We start from the raw sequence: 26,097 nt of genomic DNA, 5'->3' as shown, positions 1-26,097 counted from the left end.
ATTCAAGTAGTAAAAACATAAAGTAAAAACATAAGTATAAATAATGCACTGTGTGTTACATTAGTCTAGGCTAATATTGATCACATTCCGTTTAGTTTATTTTTATTAATGTATTAAAAATGAATTGAATCATGAAACAGTATTATTTAAGTTCAGTCAACAAGGCATCGATTTACAATCAAATCAAGTAATTCACGAATAAATCACTTTTTAGTGCAAAACATAAACATCAAAATCATGAAAATAGAAAAATTGTACAGTAACGAATTGCAATTCCTCAGAGGGGTAAATGATCTTCACAGAAGAGGGGAGACCATGTGGGGAACCAGGTGAGGAGACCAGGTGAGGAGACCAGGTGAGGAGACCAGCTGAGGAGACCAGCTGAGGAGACCAGCTGAGGAGACCAGCTGAGGAGACCAGGTGAGCCCCAGAGCCTACAGGCCGGAGGTCCTGAAGTGAACGAAGAAGGTTCTGATCTCCTTGGGGGCGATGGTCACGTTGAACCCCTCCAGCGGGGGTCCGCACGGCCCCTCGTCCGCTGTGACGCACAGAGAGGTATAATCAGGACCCTGCGTCAGCTGGGGGCCGCGTACAGTTAGCAGCAGAGTACCCCCCCATGTTGGACTCACAGCCCGACCAGACTCACCTGGTCCAGCGTGTGTCCCCCCCCCCCCCCCCCCCCCGACCTGGTCCAGCGTGTGTGTCGTCCCCCCTCCCCCCTGACCTGGTCCAGCGTGTGTGTCCCCCCCCCCCTCCCAGACCTGGTCCAGCGTGTGTCCCCCCCCCCTCCCAGACCCACCTGATCCAGGGTGTGTGTCCCCCCCCCTCCCAGACCCACCTGATCCAGGGTGTGTCCCCCCCCCCTCCCAGACCCACCTGATCCAGGGTGTGTCGTCCCCCCCTCCCAGACCCACCTGGTCCAGCGTGTGTCCCCCCCGCCCCGGTCCAGCGTGTGTGTCCCCCCCCCCCCCCCGACCTGGTCCAGGGTGTGTCCCCCCCCCTCCCAGACCCACCTGATCCAGGGTGTGTGTTCCAGGTCCAGCGGTCCAGCTCCTGGACGTCCCAGGTCCCGGTCAGGGAGCGCTCCTCCACGGCCCGCACCTCCCCCACCCCCAGCAGGACCTCCTATAGGGGGGGGCGCACCGGGGGTCCCATCAGTACCTGAGCCGCTCCCCTACAGACCTGGCCTGGACCAGACCCCCAACCCGTCTACAGTGGTGGTCCTTGTTCTAACGCTATGACTTCCTAGATCACCTGGTACCAAAGTCAGCCAATCAGAAGGACCGGGCCGGGCAATGGCTTGTGTCTCACGACCAGACGTGCTGCAACAGATCCTACAACGGCTTTCCCTCCAAGCGGTTCTCAGGTCGAGGTGTAAAACGACGGAAGCCTCACGCTAAAGCTGTCCATGCTGACTGTGAGAACGGACGGGGGTACCTTCAGGTCCACGGAGACGGGCTTGGAGAACTCGGGGTCCTCTCCCTCCTCAAACAGATGCATGATCCTCATTAGGACGCGCTCGTAGTCGGGCTGGGGCCGGAGGCCTGGACCTGGGGACGGGGGCGGGGCCAGAGCGGGTCAGCGGGGGCGCTGGCCTACACTTCAACAACAGGTTTGTTTTGTGTTCTATTGACATTCATCTCATTACTTAGAAGGCGTACAATAGTAGTGCTAGCGACCACGCTTTGTCTGACCTACCCGAGTCCAGGTGGAGGAGGTGACGGGCATGCTGGGAGCTGTAGTTCCACCCGGGGATGCTGAGGCTCAGCAGGTGAAGGTTTGGGGGGAGGACCACCGGTCGCACCGGAACCCCCCCCCCGGACGCCTCCCCCCGCCCAGACCGGGGCCTCTCGGCGTTAGGGGGTTCATTGGACTGGCTCTCCCCTCTTTTCTCTGGTGAGGAGGCGGTGATATTCAGGGCTTAAGCGTGTTTACTGTCGTGTTTCGATTGTGAATCCGAAGCGTTTGTAACGATAGGGATAGTCTTTGTGCAGAAGGCAGACGGTCCGTATCCAGAGTCAGCATTCTCCCCTAGTTCCCGTTCGTTTTGATCGCATCCCAATGGCCCCTAACACTAGCCTAACACTAGCCTAGCACTAGCCTAACACTAGCCTAGCACTAGCCTAGCACTAGCCTAGCACTAGCCTAACACTAGCCTAGCACTAGCCTAGCACTAGCCTAGCACTAGCCTAACACTAGCCTAACACTAGCCTAGCACTAGCCTAGCACTAGCCTAGCACTAGCCTAACACTCACGTGGCTGGTCGATGGCCACGACCAGAGGCCGGTTCTGCAGCTCTACCGCCCCCCGCTGGTGGAGGCGGGGACTGGCAGCGAGGGAGCTCAGGGCTAGCCAGAGGACGGGCTGGACCAGCGAGCTGTCGTTCAGCGTCAGGTTGTAGCCCCTGTTCCACGGGAGGTTGTTCCACAGCCGTCGGTGGAGCATCACCTTCAGAGAGACAGGGAGAGACCAGATAGAGAGACAGGGAGAGACCAGATAGAGAGACAGGGAGAGACCAGATAGAGAGACAAGGAGACACCAGATCGAGGGACAAGGAGAGACACGGAGGGACCAGATAGAGAGACAAGGACAGCCAGGGAGAGACCAGATAGAGAGACAGGGAGAGACAGGGAGACAACAGATAGAGAGACGGGGAGACACCAGACAGAGAGACAAGGAGAGACAGGGAGACACCAGATAGAGAGACAAGAAGAGACGGGGAGAGACCAGATAGAGAGACAAATCCGTCGTTTTGATGGGTGGTTGGTTCCAATAACATGCATTTAAGATAAGATACAGGTTGGAGATGTTATAAAAATATTACCTAAACATTTAGTTGCGATAAGATTTGGGTACATCAAGTTATAGTAACGATAAGCTAACGTATTGAGAAGGTGTTTACTAGTTAAGTTAGGATGAGCTGAGGTTAACTTTGATCCACCATTAGGACCATTAGCCATGCATACAGTTAAGGGTTTAAACTTAAGACTGGACCAGGATGAGGGGTGCGTGCGTGCGTGTGCGTGCGTGCGTGCGTGCGTGGGGTACCTCCAGCTGACCGCTGGCCTGGCTGGAGACTCCGTGGGCTCTCTCGCTGAGCAGGACCAGTCTGCTGCGGTCGTCCTCGATGTAGGCCGCCCGCACCATGGGGTAGAAGTTCTGCAGGGGTGGCACGCATGAGCGCCATTAGGAGGGGGCTATTGGATCCAACGTGTCTGACCATACCATCAATGCACAGTTGTTAGCCAGGGGCGCCCAGAGGGATTCAAACCCCTAACCCAAGCAGTGTTCTGTGTCTGTGTGTGTGTGTGTGTGTGTGTGTGTGTGTGTGTGTGTGTGTGTGTGTGTGTGTGTGTGTGTGTGTGTGTGTGTGTGTGTGTGTGTGTGTGTGTGTGTGTGTGTGTGTGTGTGTGTGTGTGTTTCCCCATTGGCCACTCTGTTATTTAGCGGATCGGCCGACTGCATTGACTTGGAGATCGAACCCTGAACCCCCCCCGCTCGGCCGGGAGTCGAACCCTCCCCCCCGAGCTTACCCGCGCCACGGTGTTGTTGGGGAAGTCGCGGTGCTCCCTCCTCATCATCTGGTACCCGTTGCCGTCGGTGACCAGGGTCCGGTTGGTGCGCAGGGCCGTGGCCGTCCTCAGCACCACCTCCGTGTTGAGCTCCAGAGGCCCCAGGGAGTACCGCTGCTCCAGCACGCCGCATGGGGGCCCGCCCGCAAAGGACGCCGGGACGCGGGTGGTGATGGAGAAGGCGGAGTCTGCGTCGCCTTCCTCTCTGAGGGACACGGCGGGAATGGAGCACTTTACGGCTAACGACCGGCACCTGTACCCAATCAGCAATCAGGTCCAACAGCAGCTGGAACGGGCCAGCGCCAGAGTCCGCGCCCTCTCTCATATCGCCCTCCAGCAGCCTAGTGGTGACTGAGCGCCGGTGGTGGAGTTTAGTTCTAGAGAAGTTGTGGAAGGGTGAGCCACCATTTTGTTTGGCCTACGTTTCTTTTCTCTCGTGTTTGTGTAGAGAGGTAGGTCAGAGTTTTAGTTTGGTTTAGGACTAGACTGCAGGTGTTTGTTTGGGTCGGAGGGGGGATCTTTACGGTGGTTGGTTGTGCCTCGGCCCGGAGGCCGTTCCCTTCCTTGTTATTTTGTTACTGTACTTCATACAGTTAGGACCAAATAAACCCTTCTTTCCTTGATTGGTGCCTGGTTGTCTAGCGTCATTTCGATCCCAGGCAGCCCTCCCTAGCAGCTCGCCCTACACCAGCAGCCAGGGCGCCAACGAGAGACCCCCACCTGTAGAAGGTCTGTCGGACCTCCGTCACCACCCTGCCAGGTAGGATCTCCATGCGGACCGCCCGGTGGGCCCTGACCGCGGGGGCCACGGCCGTGAAGACGTAGTTATCAGAGATGGGCCCGGCGCCGACGTCCCCGTTGGCGCGGTACTCCCAGAACTCCTGGCTCACCAGGACCGTTCGGTTCCCCAGCCTGGTGGGAGACAGAGGCAGCAAAACCACCGGACGAATCGCTTAGAAAAGGGTTGCACTCCGCTGTGATCAGGTCTAGCTCACGGGACATCGTAGACCGGGTTCTTCGTGTATTTTTCCATCTAAACAATTCTCAACCTCAGAACTTATCCTTAAGCAACAAACTAAAAAAGTGAGGTTGAGACGGCTCCTAATAGTTAATAAAAATAATAGTCAATGAATAGTGAATGAAACCATTCTCTCGTACTGTTGTCCGTTTAGTGATCTAGCCGCCCGTCTGTCCTCTTAGAGACGTCTCATTACAGAGGTAGGGGTCCGGCCACTAGTGACCCCCCCAGACTAACCTGCCCCCCCCCAGACTAACCTGCCCCCCCCCAGACCAACCTGCCCCCCCCCAGACTAACCTGCCCCCCCCAGTACCCCCAGTGTGTGTCTTCGGCCTACCGGTCTGTGATGCTGTGCAGCAGGTTGGTGTCCTGGTCAAACATCAGCGTGTGGCAGTCGTTCAGAACAGGAAGCAGCCTCCGTCCTGTTTCCTGTGCGGGCCCCGGGCCCCGGGCCTCGAAGCGTACCCCCGCGGGGGCGTAGGTGGCTCCGCAGCCGGAGCCGGCGCCACACGGCGTCCGGGACAGCCTGAGGAGGTACTTCCTGTGCTGCAGACCCCCCAGGGTGACGACCACGAAGAGGTCGTAGGTCAGGGCGGGCTGCGCCGACCTCTGGATCTGGGGGTCCGGGGGGGGTTTGTTTGAAGGATCGTCAAGACAACGAACCGAGAGGCGGAGCCCATTTAAACAACTGGAGTACAGAATCGCATACTTTGATTTAATTATATTCAAACCAAAGGCGTGTTTCATGATCACAACGTCCTGCTCCCTAACCCTCATGTGATCCAGGAAGGCAATGTGAGAATCAATCAATCAATCAATCAATCAATCACTCAACCGCTGAGAACGACGTGCGTCACCTGTGCAGCCACGGGCCGTCCTTCGTCGTCAAAGACCGTCGCCATGGGGAAGGTTACCGTGACGTTGACGACGGTGGTGATGTTCCACGCTAGCGGGTTGTAGACGATGACGTGCTGCTCCGTTGCCTCGTTAGGGCCTGGCCAATGGGGTTTGAGCATGGTAACGCAAAGTTTGAACTTTATTCAATCTTTGTTTCTTTCAATTCAAGAACTTTTTGTGGCACATTATGGCATTTAACAAACGTGTTAAGGTGTTGACGCAACTTCAACAATTCTGAAGGTGTAATAAAGTGTCACATTATGGTGATAACATTGTTCCTCTATCGCTGTTTACAGGAACCAAACTCGGGAAACAAAATGGCCGCCACAAGCTAACAAGCACTAGCTAGTGGCGCCCAACACACAGCCTTCGGTGAGGCTGTGGTTAGCCCAGGGCTAGCCTGTGGTGAGCCTGCGTCTAGCCTGAGGTTAGCTTCAGGTAAGCCTGCGTCTAGCCTGAGGTTAGCCTGAGGTTAGCCTGAGGTTCGCCTGAGGTTAGCCTGAGGTTAGCCTGAGGTTAGCCTGAGGTTAGCCTGAGGTTAGCCTGAGGTTAGCCTGGGGTTAGCCTGCGTCTAGCCTGAGGTGAGCCTGAGGTTAGCCTGAGGTGAGCCTGGGGGTAGCCCGGGGCTAACCCTCCCCACCTCTCTCCTGGCCGTGGGGGGCCGGGCTGGGCCCGCGGTGGGGCAGCGGGAGGAGGGCGGCCACCACCTCCTCCACCCCCCTGGCGGCCTGGTGGAGGTGCTGCTGGTACATCTGCTCCACCCGCGGGGCCTCGGTGCCCGTGATGCCGTCGTGGTGCTGGACCTGAGGACGGACGGACGGACGGACGGACGTGAGGCCAGGGTCACGTAGAGGTCACCTGCTCAGCGCCTTCAGCGGTAACAACGCAGACGCGTAACAGCTTCACAAGTTATCACCCAAACATTCAGAACACTTTGATTAGAAATGTCTTCTGAAGATACATTTTATTTTGCCGCATGTACATTTGTTTTGATATAAATATATATAAAATGGCTGTTTGCAATTTATTTGTAATATGAAGTAGGTCCTTTAGCAGTAATAGTCGAGTTATCTATGACAGATAGCATCGTAGCGTTAAGCAGCTGTTTCCGGCGGCTAGCCGACCGCCCAGGTGGAGCGGGGAGACGTCACCTCAGACACGGCCCAGCGCAGCGCCCGGAGCCTGGCCAGCGCCCCGTCGTTAGCCACGGGGCCGTCGGGGAGGCTAACCCTGTAGCGCACGAAGAGGGCCTCCGCGGCGCGCAGCAGCGAGCTAGCTCCACGCGTCAGGCCTTTCAGAACGTTCCGGGAGGCGTAGAAGCCCGTCCAGGCCTGGTTCGGCTCTGGGGAACGAGGTTAAGTTAAAGGGTGATGTTACGCCAGCGGGGGTGAACTGTGATTGGCCATACAAGCTTTTTGAAAATCTGCCTTTTGCTGTGTTTTAGTGATGTCCCAGGTGGGAGTGGGGGTCCACCTAGATGTACGGTGGACGGATAAGGAGCCCATGCTACAGGCCACTCAGGATGTTTTTAAACTGCTCGTAATCACACTCACACCTGGTGGCATATTATAAACCCTAAAAATATATAATGTAAGGTACCCATTGCTGTTTAATCACAAATTAGTTCTGAAAAGATAAATAGTACACCAAACGTAAAATTACCCCATTAAGTGGTATGTATGACGCTCTATTGAGGGGGGGGGGGGGGGGGTGACGTTCTCACCAGTGGAATAAGGTAGGAAGTCTTCACTCCCCCTCACGTCCCAGGAGAGCCCTGATTGGTGGACAGCGTGGAAGTACTCTCTGAGGGTGGCGTACTGGACGGTCACTCCGAGCTCCTGGGAGTGGTGGTTGATGTAGTCCATCAGGGGGTCCATGTTGCTGAACTGGACCGAGGCGTTGTAGAACTGTTTGTCACAGCCCTGAGCAGGAGGTTAGTAAACCTTTAGGATCGGGGCCCACGGTGCGTAGAAGTCATACTGTCACGTGTTGATGAAGCTCTGATTCCACCAACCATGAAACACTTTTGCAGCCACAGATTTTCACATCATGCTTCCACTCTGATTGATTCTAGCCCTACTCCAACACCAACCCTGCTTAAGAAATGAAAAGTCCCTAAACATAAAAAGATAAAATAATCCCTGATTCCTGAAATGTTCCCAAATGATCACAGCCTGGGATGTATTCTATTGAACCATCGATGCGGTATTCTAAACAAGCTGCTAGACCCACCCAGGGCCAGAGCACGTGGTCGGTCCGGAACCACGCCCCTCTCAGCTTGATGTTGTCCACCATCGTCTGGGCGTAGGCCTGCACCGTCGCCTCGGTAACGGGCAGGCTCATGTTGGGGTAGACGCCGTCGGCGGGGGGGTCGGGGAACACGACCACGCCGTTCCAGTAGAACCCAGAGCTGAGGGGAGAGGACAGCTGAAACCATGTCCGCACTCCGCAGAACACACTGGTTCTGTGAGTTTGTACACTCTGGTTGTGTGTGCGGGTACACTCTGGTTCTCTGCGGGTACACTCTGGTTCTCTGCGGGTACACTCTGGTTCTTTGTGTTGGTACACTCTGGTTGTGTGTGCGAGTACACTCTGGTTCTCTGTGGGTACACTCTGGTTCTGTGCTACTCCTTGTTAGGTTAAAGTGGATTGGGGATTTCTGTTTCACAAAATGGGCTGGATCATTTTGATCGACCTATCTTGCAGTGCACACAAGAAACTCTAATGTGGACCAAGATCACTTCTGTCTGTCTGCGTCGGTGCCTGCCCACCTGTTGGAGAAGGCCAGGTGTGAGGGGGAGCAGTAGCTGAACTGGTCCATGACGTGGGTGAAGATCTCCTGCTGCTGGTCTCTAAGGGACGGAGACCCCCGCCACACAAACTGCAACCTCTGACACACACATCTGGTTGTTTAATGACAGGATTAATATGTTGAATTTTATACAAATCTTGGCGCTGATGATAATGCAGCACAGGTTAAAGCATGTATTAACGATAGTATGATGTTTGGACGTTTTTCCGTTAATCAACATCTAAAATCCCCCAGTGATGGACCAATGGGTGTGGCCGTAGAGCAGCTCCATGTCTGCAGCCTTTTCTACATTCCTGAAACACTGATTCCATGTTCTACAAAGCAGGTCACAGGTTTGGGTGTTGTGTCAGAGCCCTGCCTTGTCCCTCTGCAGGCTGTCCTTGAGGTCGTAGTCGACGCGGGAGATGAGATGGGCGTGGAACCCGGCGAGGGCGAAGAGCACGGGCGTGGTCGCAGAGGCGCCGAAGGGGTCGACGTGCCAGGAGAACCGGGGGCGCACGCCGAACGTCTCGTACAGGAAACCATGGCCCTCTGGGGGGGGGAGGGAGGAGGGGAGAGGGGAGAGGAGGAGAGGAGGAGGAGGGGGGGAGGAGAGGAGGGGGGAGGGGAGGTTCAGGGACAACGCTACGGTCAAGTGAACGAGACACTGCATGCTCAGTATCTATCTTTTACTAAAGGATCGTGTGGTGGTTATCAGGGACTCCCTGCCTAAAGGTTGTAGGTTCAATCCCAAGGGTCTGCACCACGACCTGTAGGAGTGTTGCTTGATCCAGACGCCAGACCCCACCTCTACCTTAACACTGTCTGAATCCACCGCAGGTCGCTCTGGAGGGAAGCGTCGGCCGAATGATTCAAATGGTCAACATAATGTAGGAGGGTAGGTTTCGTGTTACCGGTCAACTGCAAGATCTGGTCGTCGAGGTCGGTGACGGCCTCGTCATGCATCACCTGACCCCCCAGAACGAACTCCAGACGACCCTCCTTCACCAGCTGTCGTACCTGGAGGAGGCGGAGGAGGAGGAGGAGGAGGAGGGGAGAGGAGGGAGAGGAGGAGGAGGAGGAGGAGGAGGAGGAGGAGGTGGAGGAGGTGGGAAAAGGACAGAGGCTTTTAATGTGTGGTCACAACCAAACTGCAATTACATACAGGATACAGATTTAACCCCAGCTTGAATGCAAAGGGGGGGTACCAGTACCAGCCCATAGGCCCATAGGCCCCTACCTGTCTCTGGTGAGTGTCTCTGGTGAGTGTCTGTGGCCGTCTCCCACCTGTAGGGTCCTACCTGTCTCTGGTGAGTGTCTGTGGCCGTCTCCCACCACAGTCTGAAGAACTCCTGCTCCACCGCGATGAAGCGCCGCCGACCGTCTCTGGAGAGCTCCTCGGTCACACTGCTGTACACGTTGGCCGCGTAGGCGTGCATGCTCTCCTGCACACACACACACACACACACACACACACACACACACACACACACACACACACACACACACACACAATGAAAAATGAAAAATAATAATTTCTGTTGGTACAATATTTTTTAAATCCTAAATATGCCTTTACTATGATTTAATGTTGAAGATATTTCTTCCTATTAACTTTTTTTTTTTTTTTTTACAGTGAATTGTGATATTAATGTCCCACCTGGACGGTGTACACCCACCCCACGTCCATGTGGCTGTGGGGGACCACGAAGGCCCTGATCGGCTCGTCTTGAGCCGCACAGGAGCACAAGAGGAACGCTGTTAGGAAGGCTAAACCCTTCATCTTTACATGAAGTCCACACGTCAGTAGAAACATACACACTTCCTTGTTATGGTCTGGGTCCGGTTTGTGATTGTCACGTGACCAACTCCCCCCAGGACGGAACGTCAGAAGTGTCAAACCACTGCGGCGCTTTAGCGCTAAAATACTACTACCGTAGTCTTTAGTTAGTCCAAATAAAATATTGTATGGAAAATGAAGAAGCCAAATAATACCAGGATGTTGTACCTTGTCAATTTTTAAAAAACATGCATGCAAAAAACATGTTTTTGCTTTTACTGGCGTTTCTAAACGTTGCGCAACGCGTTGTGTCTTGAATGTACCACTACCAGTGTTGCCAGATTCGTTCAGATTAACCGCCCATTCTGGCTGCAGCCACTATTGCCATATTGGGCGGGAAATCTAGCCCAATCTGGCAACACTGTTGACCCCTTCACCGGAACACATCCACTCCCACATAAACACACACACACACCGCTCCCCTCGGAGGTGACAGCAGAGAAGATGTCGAGGAACACCAGGATCACGTTGATCTTTGGAGGGTTCGTCACGGCGGTGGCCGCTGCGTTTTACCCCATCTTCTTCCACCCGCTGACCCACACGGAAGACTACAGTGAGACACACACACACACACACACACACACACACACACACACACACACACACACACACACACACACACACACACACACACACACACACACACACACACACACACACACACACACACACACACACACACACACACACACAGAGAGAGAGATGATAAATGAATTAAAGAGGGTCCTGATGTTGATGCACATTCTGGTTTTGAAACTGATAGGTTTGACGACTGTAAACTGACTTTTCCCCTTTTTTTTCCGTTCAGGGCAGGTCCAGAAGGTGAACCGGGACGGGATTAACCAGGCTGACATCCAACCAGTCGGTAAGCAGAGGTTAACTACCAGGCTTCATGCAGGAAGACGCAGACTTTGGGTTGACATCAAGTGTCAAGGAAACGTGATAATATAGGATCATCATCAAAGAGAGAGTTTACTAAATTCTACATTTATTTTTTAATCCTATTGGTGCATTGTGTTCTGGACACATTTATAACCTGCCTCTGGTCTTCAGTGATTCATCAAGATAATCTCGAGAGATACAACATGTTATTGACATGTTATTAAAACAACTTGGTGTACATCTAGAGGCCCAGTTCAGCACCATCCCCCTTAGTGTTGTGTGTGACTGATCTATCCATCATATATCTAGGCTGAAATGTCTTTGGGCTAAGAGCACCCAGTGGTCAATCGTGCAAATTGAACCGGCAACTTTCTGCACTGCTGCGTGAGTTGGTTCTGATCTCATCTCTCGGACGGTATGTGGCTCAGGAGTGTGGAGGTGTCCCTGGGCGAGACGCCTCACCCTGACTGCTCCTGAGGAGCTGGCTGTCGCCCTGCGTGGTTGACTCTGCCATCGCTGTGTGAATGGGTGAATGTTAGCCTATATTGTAAAGCACCGAGTGGCCACTAGTTAGAAAGGCGCGGTATAAATGCAGTCCGTTTACCGTTTGTCTTTGTTGTTTCCCTGTGGCGCTGTAGGGGTCAAGGTCTGGTCCGACCCATACAAGCCCACCAGCAAGTGACCTCCGACCTGACAACGGAGGATGGAGGGTCACCTGACCTGAACTGTGTGTGCGTGGGAATGTTTTTCATTTGTAACTTTATTCTATGAATAAACTCAATATAATACCAATAGTGGTGTTGCTGTTTTATTTCAGCCTGTAAAATTGCTGAACAGCGATCTCGGATTAGCAACTTGAATGCAAATTTGGATTTGGAGTTTATATCTTTATTTGAAGATGAGCCCAAAAATCTAGTAATAGATACAGTTGTGTTTATCGATCTTAACCGAAGTTCAACTCGTATGAAATCGCCTTCCTCGCCACCAAAAATATACTGCATAACGTTGCCGTATATGTGTAACGTTGCAATACTAGTTTTATTTATACATATGCGTTTGAATACAGTTTTCTGCTAATAGAGCCCAGCCGAAATTCACCTCGAATCTATTTGCGTTCCTGGCCACAAAAAATATATATATACTGCGTGCAGTTCATGTTTTGTCCACCAGACGTCAGGGGTTGACTGACTGTGATTATCGGCGTTCGGGAATGTTTTTAATTTATAACTTTATTATATGAATAAAATCAATACTTTAAAAACAGCGGCGTTGCTGTTGTATTTTCGGCTTTAATGTGTAGTTATATGTTTTTAGAGCTTAACCGAAGTTCTCCTCGTATGTAATTTGGCCACAAAAAATATACTGCCCGCAGTTCTCGTTTTGTCCATCAGAGGGCAGGCGTTGACTGACTGTGAAACATAGCGTGTGTGGGAATGTATTTTAAATTGTAACATTATTCCATTAACGAAGTCAAAATCTTAACTTGCTGTTTGGTTTATTTAATTGCATAAATAGTATTTCATGGAACACCAATCTCGAAACGTATGCTATGACAACGACCTACCTATGGGGACGATATATCCGGGGCACCGGTAGTGCCGGATATCAGGGGCTAGAATTCCTCATCCGTCGGCGTGTCATTGTTTACAGTCCGACGAGCAACTTTAAACGCAAGTATTGAGTTGCCGCATATATTTTTATTTGCAGGCAAGTCTAACGTTGCTATACTCGTTTTATCTATGAATATATATTTTTTTAATATTTTTCTGTTAAAAGATCTCAACCGAAGTTCAACTCCTATGATTTCGCCTCCCTTGCCACAGAAATCCAATAGTATCCAACTGCAGCCCCGGAGAACAACACCCTGCCATGACAGAACACCCAGGCGGGACAGAAGTACTGTGGCTGGACGCAAGTTACCTCCGATTATTTTTTCTATAGACAAATAAACTTATTTATCGCTTGAATTAACAAAACATAGAAATAAAAAAATATTTCGACACGTTAGTAACCACTTTTAGAGCTTAATAAAGGTTTAACGTTATTTAGACAAATACCTCAGGATTTTTTCTTTGCGTTCTTAAACTTATTAGACCAAAACATTAGAATCAAACAATATTATGACATGTCAGCAAGCATTTTTATTGCTTAATTTCTTTAACGTTATTTAGACGAATAAACTCATTTAGTGTGTAGACAATTATTTAATGGAATTGTGTATTATACACTTTACTCATTGAGTAATTGACCATTAGAATGAAGTAATTTTTTTTAATGTCTAATTGAATCAAATTTAATTTTTTGTAAAGTATATCATCATAATTTGATATAAATATACATTGAAGAATAACCACACCAAAGTTTCCTCACAATTTATTTAACAAATAATCTACAGAAGCTTAAAGATATAGCTTCTTCATGCTAACTGCCATCAGCTCCAAATCACTGTCAAAAGAATCAAACAGTCAAATCAATATCAAGCCTATACAATATATTATTTGTATTCTGTCACTGGAAACGTCATTCACTTCTCTTTTTCGCCTCTGTCTGGAGACTGGTGGAATTAATCCAGCCGCCATTTGTTTGGCCTCCTCCATGAAGTGTGGGAACCTTCTGCCGTGCCTGTATAAATAAAGAGAAATGATTGTAGGAATTATACATATTTTGTTAATATTGAGGTATATATTCATATTTGAAATTAAAAAGGGTTAGTGTTTTTTAGTCAGTTGTGATCGCCGATGTCTTGCTTTCTTGTACTTTTGCCTCTGTAGTCTGTTTTGATGCTCGTCATTGTAGTCCTTTGCATAACCTGACCTTCTTTTTTCATATTACTATTCAGATGTAAAGCTGTTCCGCCAAATTCAACAACCGTAGAAACAGAGGAAAGGACACAACATTATCGAGACCAATCTCATGGGCCCTGACGAACCGGTGAAACGGATAAGTCTGATGAATTGAACCACGGGTCGAACCAATGATGGGGCAAGAGTGGTGTTTTTTTTGCTTAAAAACATAAGGGGTAACGCTGTCTTCTTTTTTATCGGGCGTAATGAAAAAAAACGAAAGGGCTAACACTGTCGCTTTTGATCAATTCTTAAATAAAGGTAAGACTGTCGTTAGTTCTCAAAGGAAACACAAGGGGTAACACTTGTTTTTCATCGCCCGTCATTGTGACAAATATGACTTCGACCACATTCTGGCTAGCCTGTCTGTGGTCAAGTGGAGTGTCTCGATGTTAATAAGGGGAGAGCTTCGTATGCACTGCAGACCCGGGTTCAAGTCCCACCAGCAACATACTGGCTATTTTGAACCGATGTCTCGTGAATTGTAAAGCCAATTATAACTTCTCACCAATTCCTAGCTGGTGTCTCTGTGGCGCAGGTGATAGAGCTGTTACCTATCTGTTCTGGAGACACGGGTTCGAATCCTGCCACGGCAGGTTTTGTGGGAATGAATGTATGGTGAATGGAAGAGTGCGAATAACTGTCTGTGTGAATTGATTGATGTGAATGACTTAATTCACAATAATCAATTAGCACAAACAGTGATTCAGAATGAATGGGTGAGTGGGAATGACTGTCTGGGAGAATGGATGGCTGGGAGTGAGTGCACTCATTCACAGTCATCCATTCTCCCAGACAGTCATTCGAAATGAATGTGTGAGCGAATGGATCCCTTCACTAGACAGTTGTTCCCACTAACTGCCCATGGCAGGATACAAACCCATGTCCCCAGAACAGATAGGAAACAGCTCACCTGCCGAGGCACCTCTTGTTATGTAAAAGTGTAAAAAAAAACAAATATTTTATAGACATACCAGGACTTGAACCCAGATGAGGTTGAATTTTCAGCAGACGGCGTCTTTCTCCATTGCGCCACCAAGACACACAGTCTGTGAATCTCAGAAGTTCTACTCGTAGTTCAAGTTAGAATGGACAGACAGGAGGATTTCCTAATCAACAAGATCCTGTGCTCTCAAATGCAGGATGTATGTGGTCTAGTGTCTTTAAGGACTGACCTTCATAAGCACTGCAGACCTGGGGTTCGGGTGACCAATTCTTGAGACACGTGCTCCTCATGGGTTCAACTCACACCAAAATTGCTCTCCCTGGAATCAAAATATTTTACAATAATCAATTTCAAGTGAACTGGAAAGTCAATTATAACCTCACACCATTCACTAGCTGGTGCCTATGTGGCGCAGGTGGTAAGGCTGTTACCTATCGGTTCTGGAGACATAGGTTCGATTCCGGCCTAGCCCTAGGCCGGAATCGAACACGTGTGCGGATAACTGTGTGAATTGATTACTGTGAATGACTTAATTCACAATAATTAATTTGCACAAACAGTCATTCTGAATGGGTGAGTGGGAATGAGAATTGCTCTCCCTGGAATCAGAATACATTACAATAATCAATGTGAATTGTAAATTATATTTTAAACTTTAGCTCGTTATTACCCGTAACCTATGTACGTTCTGTGCTGAACTTGGTGAGTGCAATCTAACCTATCTAGGGGGGTCAGGTGAGAGGCACTCACCCCAGGTCCACAGCCACCGTAGGCGATCAGCTCCGAAAAGTGTGACCCCAGGGGGCGCTGTTGCATATGTTCTGCAATCTGCACGAGTTTGAAGTGTAGACAGGCACAACAGAAACATAAATAAAACATTAAATTAAATTAATTAAAGGTGCTTAATAGATACATTTGATTTGATTAGCATTTTAACGCCATATTCAAACTCAAATTGAGGTTCAAATAAGCTGAGGAACACAGAAGAGTTACTACGGTGTCGAAACACAAATCTTTAAAATGGTGTGACCTGGTCCTAGGGTGAGGAGAGGGGTCGGGAATGAACAGAGAGAGTTGGATGGTCACCTGTTTTGGAGAAGAAGTTGATGAGCGAGTCCGTCTCGCAGCTCTTGAACAGCTCCATCAGCTGGGAGCTGCAGTTCAGACTGAGGTTGTGGACGCGCAGACGCCTCTGGCCCCCGACCGTGGTGTAGAGCAAGGCACCCTGGGTAATACGGACAGACGGACATGGCTTTACAACAACAGCGGACGACACGATTGTTATAAACGAAGCGCTGGTGATGCATCGTGTCTGATGATATAAAATACAACGAATAGAGCAAGGCATTAACAGCGCCAGGGTTGGAGGTTTGATTCCCACCGGGGCTGTTTTACGCTGACAATGTTTGATAAGGTGTTGTGAGACACTTGATCGAAACTCCCACGAAATGGCATTCATCAGATTATCCACCAAATGGTTTAAAAGATAATAACTAACCCGTGGCTAGCAAACATTTGCTGGGCGGATTATTATTGTGTTTTGATACATTCCTGTAACAAAACAGACCTGTAGATTATATTTCCCATTCATCGGTTTGCTGAGCGTGCGTTGTGCGCGCGTTGTGCGTGCGCTGCATGTGCGTTGTGCGTGCGGTCCCCCGTGACGCGCGTACCTGCATGAAGGCGCCCGTCTCCTCGCTGAGCGTGTCGTCGTGCTTCAGCTCCACGGTGATGGCGTGGTCACAGTCCATCGCCGCCAGCTCCACGTCCGTCGTGTTGTTCATGTACACGCCGCCGAAGAAGTCCGTCGCCCGGAAGCCTGGCGGGACGGCGACAGAGGTTGAGTTACTGCGGGTTGACTGTTAAACGGGAGGTTGCTAGTTCGACCCCCCGGCTCCTCATAGCTCGGTGTCGCGGTGCCCCTGAGCACCGACGTGGATGTGTGTGTAAATGGATGTAGGTTGCTTTGGATAAAAGTGTCTGCTTAACGCCCTAGGGGTAAGCTATACTTCAGGATGTGGTTTGACCTTGGATGCTTTTTATTTTTAGTTGAAACTCACACTGCTCAAGAGAAACCCTGCCTAAAAAAAAAAACGAACCTTTCACTACCATTTTCACAGTTATTGTTCGCATTAGGGCATTTTATCTAAAATGATTGTTAAAAGTATCCAGGTTGAAAAATCCTTGACATCACCTTTAATATAATTCCCATATTTTTTCAGGTTTACAGGTTTTTGCATACCTGAGCTGGTGCGGACGCGCATGATGGCGTCAAACCCGATGGGCTTCTCCACATCCTTCGTGTTCCCCCGTCGGTCTCCACCTAGGAACCCAAATTAGCGTTCAGGCTGCGGTTAGAGGAGGTGCGTGCGTGTACCGTTTCACTGATACACGCACATGCTTGTTGAATTTTCATGGAATTAAATTTTGTTTGGATTCTTTTTCATAAACTGTGTTGACGACTGTGATAAACAGTCTTTTGAATCCTAATTAATTGCTACTCTTTCTTTATCACTTGAGGCCAACTACTGAGTAAATATAATAATAAAGCAAAGCTAAGCGTTGTTTTTTTACATCTGATCTAAAGTCTGCTTCAAGTGCACATGCCTGGCCTGTAGCCAGAGACAATAGCCTAACTAGAAAGTATCCACAGTTTCATTAATAGATTGTTTTCCCATTTCGGGCCACAAAAACATCCATGTTTGAATAGATTGTAATGTGTTCTAAACGCACAGACACACACGCACAGACACACACACACACTCAACCCATCAACACAGCAACAAACACACAAGCAATATAACACTCACACCCCCACACACACACAAACACAGACACACACACGCACACACAACCGACCCACCCACCCACCAACCCACACACCAACCCAAACACACACACCTGGAAGTTGCTGTACTTGTAGACGGCGCCCCCGGTGTGCGGGCACATCCCCCTGGTGGCGATGTCCAGGTACTGGCTGGGGAACAGGAAGAGGTCCACACTGCAGCCCTGAGCCACACAGTCCTTGGACAGCTGCTCGTACACGCCCTTCACCGGGTGGAACAGCGTCTGATTGGGCGGCAGACACATCAATCAGTCAACCGGTCAACCGGTCAACCAATCACAACCCTTTATCTGTCCCCGGGGGAAATTTTGCTGAGATGCGTATGGTAAGCAATTTCTGTAACAATACAGGAACTATGGAGAAAAAAACATGAATCTAAATCTGAGCTGTACACATTTTACCAGTATACCACTTAAAATGGAAAGATCAGCATTCCTTGATACGCTAAATGAATACGCAAGGAGCGTTTGAGGATAATGATAATGATAGAGATACAAATGAAATGGGATAATTATAAGATGAGATGTAAACATGTTTAAAAAAACTTCATAAGTAATTAAGCACATAAGTCAAATATAAAATAGAACAGATATGTTGAATCAGTGCATAACCTTGACCAGCTTGAGCCGAACTGAGTAGAACCAAGTGAACTGCAAGTGAACCTCAGCTCAGAGTCGTTCCTCGACAATGACATCATGTCGTTTCAGTTGTAAGAATAATAGAATAATGTTCTAAAATAGGTACAAGATTTCCCTTGATGTTTACAAATATACATCAAGAAAGGCTGCATGTTGAAATCCCCACCCTGTACAGAGATGTATTCAGTGGTGTAGTCTACGTGATACGCAGGTATACGCCGTATACCCACTAGGAACGCACCAGGATTTGCGTATACCCACTTAAATATGTGCACGGACGGTCCGGATACGTATCAATCGTCTTGTGACAGATCTTTCACTTCTGTGTTTATTTTTCCCAAATACCGGTTCGGTATAACTGCAATAAAATACTTTAAGCAGGGGAAGTTATCTCCTACATTCACCATTCATAAAATTCCCCCCGCGCGCTCGCGCTCTGCCCTGTCTCTGTTACGAAGCGCGAAGCTGCCCCTGCATCTCTGCACGTTAGTTGGCGGGCCGAGCCCCTCCTTCTCGCGTGTGTGTGTGCGCGTGTGCGTGTGTGTGTGCGTGTGTCCAGTCCTAATGTGTAAACCACATAACAAGTAGTCAACAGAATGTTTTAATCCCACTTTATATCTCCTTGTTACTTTTAGATGAGAACCCCTGGTGGTCAGCCTTTCAGACTGGGTGTCAGGCTAGGGAATTTAAAAACAGGCATCCTTGGTTAGAGTGGAGGGAAAAAAAGTTAGGTAAATGTCAGCCAACATACAGTTGGTATACACAATTGAAATTCATAATGTTAATCACTATGCAAATGAAAGTAGCTAATTCATGGTCATTTTTAAGGTGCAGTAATTTCACACTTTTACACAATTCAATTACTGTATGGTATGTTAGATAACAACAGTAAGAGCTCAAATTAGAGCAATTGAAAGAGTGAAACATTAGTCTCCCGTCATCTCTTTCTCATGCACTGGTTAGCCATGGTTGTAAACAGTTCATTAAATTATTTTGAGTAGATTTTGTCCTTGTTTAGCATGTGCTATTGCTACCATAGATATACAAAGGACAACTTGTCATTTTTGTGTTCTATTTGTTCATACTGTTATTAAAACTGATAAACCTACTCAGCTTTCCATGATTGTTGATAATCGTTATACTCTTAAATCAGCAGGTTGTAGACCCCTGCGTTGGTGAGTGTAGTGCGACACCCCATAAGCGCCACACACGTACACGTACCGGTGGGACGGGTTTGTACGAGGCTGGGAGGGAATCATCACAGTATACCCACTAAAATAAAATAGACTACACCACTGGATGTATTTATGTAATTATATATAACCATGTGTTTTCATATGAAATGAACATTAAACAGAACAGATAGGTGCAATAAATACACACATGCAGAAGGTATTCATGTTATTTATGTTAAATCAATATATGTTCTACTAAAACTCAGAAAAAGCTAAAGTTTTTAAGAAACCAAACCGTTTGTAAATCCTTCAAGATTTCAGCGAGATAAGAGTATTAGCGTTTGTGCAGATCACTGATTTACGACCGCTATAACAGATTCCACCAGAAAGCTTTACTGTGGTAAGATAGCGGCCTATGGTGACGTTCTAGACGCCGCCGTAGGGCATCTAGTTAATATCTATATCTATGGTGACAACAAACCTGGCGCGACTGAAGTACTCTGGCGTGACGGAAGTGATTTATTTTTTAAACATTTTTTTTACTCGTTTTATCTATACATATTATGTGTTTCAATACAGTTTTCTGTTCAAAGATCAACTGAAGGTCACCTTGTATGTATTTGCGTTCCTGGCCACACAAAATATATAATGCGTGCAGTTCCCTTTTTGTCCACCAGACGGCAGGGGTTGACTGACTGTGATTATTGGCGTTCGGGAATGTTTTTAATTTATAACTTTAGTTTATGAATAAAATCAATACTTTAAAAACAGAGGCGTTGCTGTTGTACTTTCGTCTTTAATGTGTAGTTATCTGTTTTTAGAGCTTAACCAAAGTTCCCCTCGTATGTAATCTCCTGGCCACAAAATATATACTGCGTGCAGTTCTCGTTTTGTCCATCAGAGGGCAGGCGTTGACTGACTGTGAAACAAAGCGTCTGTGGGAATGTCTTTTAAATTGTAACATTATTCCATTAACGAAGTAAAAATCTTAACTTGCTGTTTGGTTCATTTAATTACATAAATTTAATTGTATGAAACACCAATCTCGAAACGTATGGTATGACAACGAGCTACCTATGGGGACGATATATCCGAGGCACCGGTGGAGCCAGATATCCGGGGCTTGAATTCCTCATCCGTCGGCGTGTCATTGTTTACAGTCCGACAAGCAACTTTAAACGGAAGTATTGAGTTGGAGCTTACATTTTTTGTTTGCAGACAAGTCTAACGTTGCTATAATCGTTTTATATATACATATTATGTGTTTCAACACAGTTTTCTATTCAAAGATCTCAACTGAAGTTCACCTCGTATGTATTTGCGTTCCTGGCCACACAAAATATATACTGCGTGCAGTTCTCGTTTTGTCCACCGGGAGGCAGGCGTTGACCGACTGTAAATATATGTGTTTTCATATGAAATTAACATTAAACAGAACAGATAGGTGCAATAAATACACACATGCAGAAGGTATTCATGTTATTTATGTTAAATCAATATATGTTCTACTAAAACTCAGAAAAAGCTAAATTTAGTAAGAAACCAAACCGTTTGTAAATCCTTCAAGATTTCAGCGAGATAAGAGTATTATCGTTTGTGCAGATCACTGAATTACGTCCGCTACAACAGATTCCACCAGAGAGCTACCTATGGGGACGATATATCCGGGGCACCGGTGGAGCCAGATATCCGGGGCTTGAATTCCTCATCCGTCGGCGTGTCATTGTTTACAGTCCGACAAGCAACTTTAAACGCAAGTATTGAGTTGGAGCTTATATTTTTTGTTTGCAGACAAGTCTAACGTTGCTATACTCGTTTTATATATACATATTATGTGTTTCAACACAGTTTTCTATTCAATGATCTCAACTGAAGTTCACCTCGTATGTATTTGCGTTCCTGGCCACACAAAATATATACTGCGTGCAGTTCTCGTTTTGTCCATCAGAGGGCAGGCGTTGACTGACTGTGAAACAAAGCGTCTGTGGGAATGTCTTTTAAGTTGTAACATTATTCCATTAACGAAGTCAAAATCTTAACTTGCTGTTTGGTTCATTTAATTACATAAATTTAATTTTATGAAACACCAATCTCGAAACGTATGGTATGACAACGAGCTACCTATGGGGACGATATATCCGGGGCACCGGTGGAGCCAGATATCCGGGGCTTGAATTCCTCATCCGTCGGCGTGTCATTGTTTACAGTCCGACAAGCAACTTTAAACGCAAGTATTGAGTTGGAGCTTATATTTTTTGTTTGCAGACAAGTCTAACGTTGCTATAATCGTTTTATATATACATATTATGTGTTTCAACACAGTTTTCTATTCAAAGATCTCAACTGAAGTTCACCTCGTATGTATTTGCGTTCCTGGCCACACAAAATATATACTGCGTGCAGTTCTCGTTTTGTCCACCGGGAGGCAGGCGTTGACCGACTGTAAATATTGGATTGTGGGAATATTTCTAAATGTATTACTTTGTTGCATTAATAAGTCCAAAAATAAGTAGTGTCGCTGTTGTATCGTCACCTGTAATATGTAGTTCTCTCTTTTTTTAGATTCTTAACCGAAGTTAAGAATCTCGTATGTAATCTCCTGGCTCTCTTCTTCTTTTATTCAGGCAAACTTGACGCAGCTATGCAGCATTTTAATAACTGGTATTTTCCAAGTGACATTTCTAACCGACATATTCAAACCCAAATTGAGGTTCAAATAAGCTGAGGAACACAGAAGAGTTACTGCGGTGTCGAAACACAAATCTTTAAATTGGTGTGACCTGGTCCTAGGATGAGGAGAGGGGTCGGGAATGAACAGAGAGAGTTGGACGGTCACCTGTTTTGGAGAAGAAGTTGATGAGCGAGTCCGTCTCGCAGCTCTTGAACAGCTCCATCAGCTGGGGAGCTGCAGTTCAGACTGAGGTTGTGGACGCGCAGACGCCTCTGGCCCCCGGCCGTCGTGTAGAGCAAGGCACACTGGGTAATACGGACAGACGGACACGGCTTTACAACAACAGCGGAGGACACGATTGTTATAAACGAAGCGCTGGTGATGTATCGTGTCTGATGATATAAAATACAACGATGTGGTGCTGCTGTGTTGCTCCACTGGGAGGCAGGCGTTGACCGACTGTAAATATTGGATTGTGGGAATATTTTTAAATGTATTACTTTGTTGCATTAATAAAGTCCAAAAAGAAGTAGTGTCGCTGTTGTATCGTCACCTGTAATATGTAGTCCATCAATTCCTTTGTTTTATCCACTGAATCCAGATTTAAAAGGGTGCGCAAATTAAAAAATGATTCCCCGGCTGATCCAAGCCTCCGGTACAGAGTCCTCCTTTGCCTGGAATAGCGCCCCCACTGGAGAAGTACATGTTTTACAAGTCTCTCTTTCTCCACACTCACACCTGCCACCTGGGTGTTTGCCAATCAGAGCCAGCCCACTCCTCAGCCCACAGTGTCCAAACCTCAGTCTTGTGATTGCTACATCATCTTTTCTTATGCACCTAAAAGTGCACCTATCTTTATTTACATTTTCCTGTATTGTAAAGTACGCCCTTCCCTTCCTTTCCTTCTCCCAAGAATTTTGCCACCTTTCTTTTAGAGCCCTGTTTATCTTTTCCATGTACTCGGGTGCCCCATATTGCAAATTAATTTGCACCGTTTCCTCCTTCACCGCCTTCTTTGCCTCCTCATCCGCCTCCTCGTTCCCTTTCACACCCACATGAGCCGGCACCCAGAGAAACCCCACCTCCCTCCCCGCCTTGTAAACTCTGAACACAGACTGTAGTATTTCCACAATTAAATCCGGTCTGGACTTGGATTTTCCTTCTTTTATTGAAATGAAAGCTGCAGCTGAATCACTACATATTATTGAATACCCCTGTTTATTATCCTCCACCCATCGTAAGGCCCATAAGACTGCCACCGTCTCTGCTGTGAATACTGACATATGTATCTGAGACATATATCTGAGACTCTATACCCTATTCTGTACCAGATTTCAGGAATGCTAATACCCACTGCTACTTTACCACTCTCATGCTCCTTTGACCCATCAGTGTAAATGAGTGCCAGACTTCTATCTCTTTTACTACACCCTCTGACATCCTTGATTTGATTATACTCATAAACTTTAGGTCAACACTGGGATTTGGGATCAGACTGCACTTCTGCGGCTTTCTGGCGGTGACCGTCACTCGCTCCTCCAGAGTTTCTCTTTCAGGACTCGCTGAGCGAGAGCGAGCTCAGAGGCCGGTGTTTATCCTCTCTGAAGGAGAAGAAAGAGGAGAGGAAGAACTGCCCTCAACCTCCGGGACGGTCGATGGAGCCGAGAGCGTTGGGACAGAGAGTTCTGCTGCCAGAGAGAGACACGCACACACACATACGCCCGCGCACATGCACTCACACACACACTGTCTCTCATACACTCAGACACACACAAACTTTAACAAACACACACACACACACACACACACACACACACACACACACACACACACACACACACACACACACACACACACACACACACACACACACACACACACACACACACTTTAGGTCAACACTGGGATTTGGGATCAGCCATGACGGAGCAACTGAGCGACACACTGGAGGACAAACACTAACATCCCTAATACCAATTTCCTGCACCAAAGATTTAAGATTTTCTGCAAAGTTAGTTTTAGTTTTTCTTATTCCCATAAACTCCCAATGATCACTCAGTAGGTCTTTTGTTGGTAACACTTCCCTTTGTCCTTTGAGCTTCATTCGGTATTTCAAGCCAAGTTTATATCTTAATACTAGCGGCATCTCACCCATTTCTATTAGTAATGCTGCTATTGGAGTTGTACAGAATGTTCCACAGCACACTCTTAAGGCTTTTGCTTGGACTATGTCTAATTTGTTTAACACTGAAAGAGCTGCTGATCCATAAACCATGCATCCATAATCAATTGCTGATCTTATCATTGCTCTGTAAATCATCATCATTGATTCTCTATCAGCCCCCCAGTCTGAACCAGACACACACCTAAGGACATTATTTATTTTCCCACACTTCAAAGCTACCATCTCAATATGCTTTTTCCCTGTCATTCTTTCGTCCAACCACATTCCTAGAAACTTAAAATATTTGACTTTCTCAAGATTGTTGTTGTACAATTTAATTGTCTGTGATGGCATCTTTTTCTTATTTCCAAACACCATACACTGTAGAAACTTTAAAACCCCAGTCATTGGTCCACTCAGTCACTTTCTCCAAAGCACCTTTAATTGGATTAAACAGAGGGGAGGTTCCTCCCTCGCTTCCAGATAGCCCCATCATCTGCGAATAATAAGAAACCAAATCCTCTCCCCACTCTACTAAACATGCCATCCTGGCTCTCGTTTTGTCCATCAGAGGGCAGGCGTTGGCTGACTGAAACAAAGCGTGTGTGGTAATGTTTTTTATGTTGTAACATTATTCCATTAACGAAGTCAAAATCTTAACTTGCTGTATGGTTCGTTTTATTACATAATTTGTATTTCATGTTACCCCAATCTCGAAACGTATGGCATGACAACGAGCTACCTATGGGGACGATATATCCGGGGCACCGGTGGAGCCGGATATCCGGGGCTAGAATTCCTCATCCGTCGGCGTGTCATTGTTTACAGTCCGACGCAAGCTCCAACGCAAGTATTGAGTTGGAGCTTATATTTTTTATTTGCAGACAAGTCTAACGTTGCTATACTCGTTTTATCTATACATATTATGTGTTTCAAGACTGTTCAAAGATCTCAACTGAAGGTCACCTTGTATGTATTTGCGTTCCTGGCCACACAAAATATATACTGCGTGCAGTTCCCGTTTTGTCCACCAGACGGCAGGGGTTGACTGACTGTGATTATTGGCGTTCGGGAATGTTTTTAATTTATAACTTTATTCTATGAATAAAATCAATACTTTAAAAACAGTTTTTAGAGCATAACAAAAGTTTAACTCGTATGTATTCACATTCCTGGCCAAAAAAAATACACTGCCTGCAGTTCTCGTTTTGTAGGCAAGCAGGCATTGACTGACCGTGAATCAAATCGTCTGAGGGAACGTTTTTAATTTGTAATTATATTCCACAAATATAATCAAAATCTCAACAGTTCAGCTTTTTTCATTACGTGGATTTTATTTCCTGTAACACCAATCTCTGAAACCTGTTGCATGACGACGAGCCACTTCTGGGGACGATATATCCGGGGCACCTGTGTAGCCGGATAACGGATAACCGGGGTTGGAATTTGTATTGAGTTGGAGCTTTTTTTTATTTGCAGACGAGTCTTCTCATGTTTTCTACATATTATGTGTTTAAATACAGTTTTCTGTTTATAGATCTTAACCGAAGTTCAACTCGTATGAATTCGCTTTCCTGGCCTCAGAAATATATACTGCAGTTCTCGTTCTGTCCACCAGAGAGCAGGAGTTAATCGACTGTGTAAACCAGAGCTTCTTGGATGTGCCACTCACTGAAGTTCTTATTGGAAAGACATTGTTAATACATATTCGGATTTATTTACATCTAACCACGATGGTAAAACCATTTCAGATTTTTTTTCCATCATCCTTATTTATCCGTTTTACAAGGCCAATATGTTTTAGAGTCGTTAAAC

General features: G+C 47.2%; 3 protein-coding genes across 10 annotated transcripts; 1 reads left to right on the top strand and 2 right to left on the bottom strand.

Annotated features, from left to right (window-relative positions):
- Positions 1-54: 54 nt before the first annotated feature.
- On the bottom strand, positions 55-10,670 carry man2b2 (mannosidase, alpha, class 2B, member 2). Its single transcript, XM_056575569.1, has 19 exons — positions 9,939-10,670; positions 9,580-9,723; positions 9,193-9,298; positions 8,658-8,830; positions 8,259-8,377; positions 7,720-7,897; positions 7,211-7,409; positions 6,639-6,829; positions 6,128-6,290; positions 5,448-5,584; positions 4,928-5,205; positions 4,293-4,484; positions 3,534-3,777; positions 3,049-3,159; positions 2,256-2,448; positions 1,699-1,893; positions 1,438-1,550; positions 1,014-1,125; positions 55-538 (listed from the first exon to the last, which is right to left on the bottom strand). The coding sequence occupies exons 1-19, from the start codon at positions 10,092-10,094 to the stop codon at positions 435-437; spliced, it is 3,108 nt and encodes a 1,035-aa protein (XP_056431544.1). The 5' UTR covers positions 10,095-10,670; the 3' UTR covers positions 55-434.
- Positions 10,444-14,784, top strand: smim20 (small integral membrane protein 20). Its single transcript, XM_056575616.1, has 3 exons — positions 10,444-10,671; positions 10,927-10,983; positions 11,639-14,784. The coding sequence occupies exons 1-3, from the start codon at positions 10,563-10,565 to the stop codon at positions 11,680-11,682; spliced, it is 210 nt and encodes a 69-aa protein (XP_056431591.1). The 5' UTR covers positions 10,444-10,562; the 3' UTR covers positions 11,683-14,784.
- Positions 12,997-23,019, bottom strand: LOC130369966 (uncharacterized). Of its 8 annotated transcripts, XM_056575595.1 has the most exons (10): positions 22,672-23,016; positions 22,284-22,423; positions 17,691-17,858; positions 17,032-17,112; positions 16,463-16,608; positions 15,876-16,014; positions 15,540-15,617; positions 14,818-14,910; positions 13,529-13,622; positions 13,174-13,445 (listed from the first exon to the last, which is right to left on the bottom strand). In XM_056575595.1, exons 2-9 carry the CDS (start codon positions 22,339-22,341, stop codon positions 13,564-13,566), a joined length of 822 nt encoding a protein of 273 aa, XP_056431570.1. In that variant the 5' UTR covers positions 22,342-22,423; positions 22,672-23,016; the 3' UTR covers positions 13,174-13,445; positions 13,529-13,563. The 8 variants fall into 8 exon arrangements, 5 of the variants coding, with proteins under 5 accessions (XP_056431569.1, XP_056431570.1, XP_056431571.1 ...); XR_008892927.1 differs by lacking the exon at positions 14,818-14,910 and adding an exon at positions 15,019-15,108 and having other exon boundaries at positions 13,003-13,622; positions 22,672-23,006; XM_056575594.1 differs by having other exon boundaries at positions 13,173-13,622; positions 22,672-23,014.
- Between the last annotated feature and the right edge of the window lie 3,078 nt (positions 23,020-26,097).

Source organism: Gadus chalcogrammus, chromosome 17 (assembly GCF_026213295.1).
Source record: "Gadus chalcogrammus isolate NIFS_2021 chromosome 17, NIFS_Gcha_1.0, whole genome shotgun sequence".
Taxonomy (NCBI): domain Eukaryota; kingdom Metazoa; phylum Chordata; class Actinopteri; order Gadiformes; family Gadidae; genus Gadus; species Gadus chalcogrammus.
Note: the sequence above shows the minus strand (reverse complement) of the source record. Positions and strands in the feature narration are given on the sequence as shown.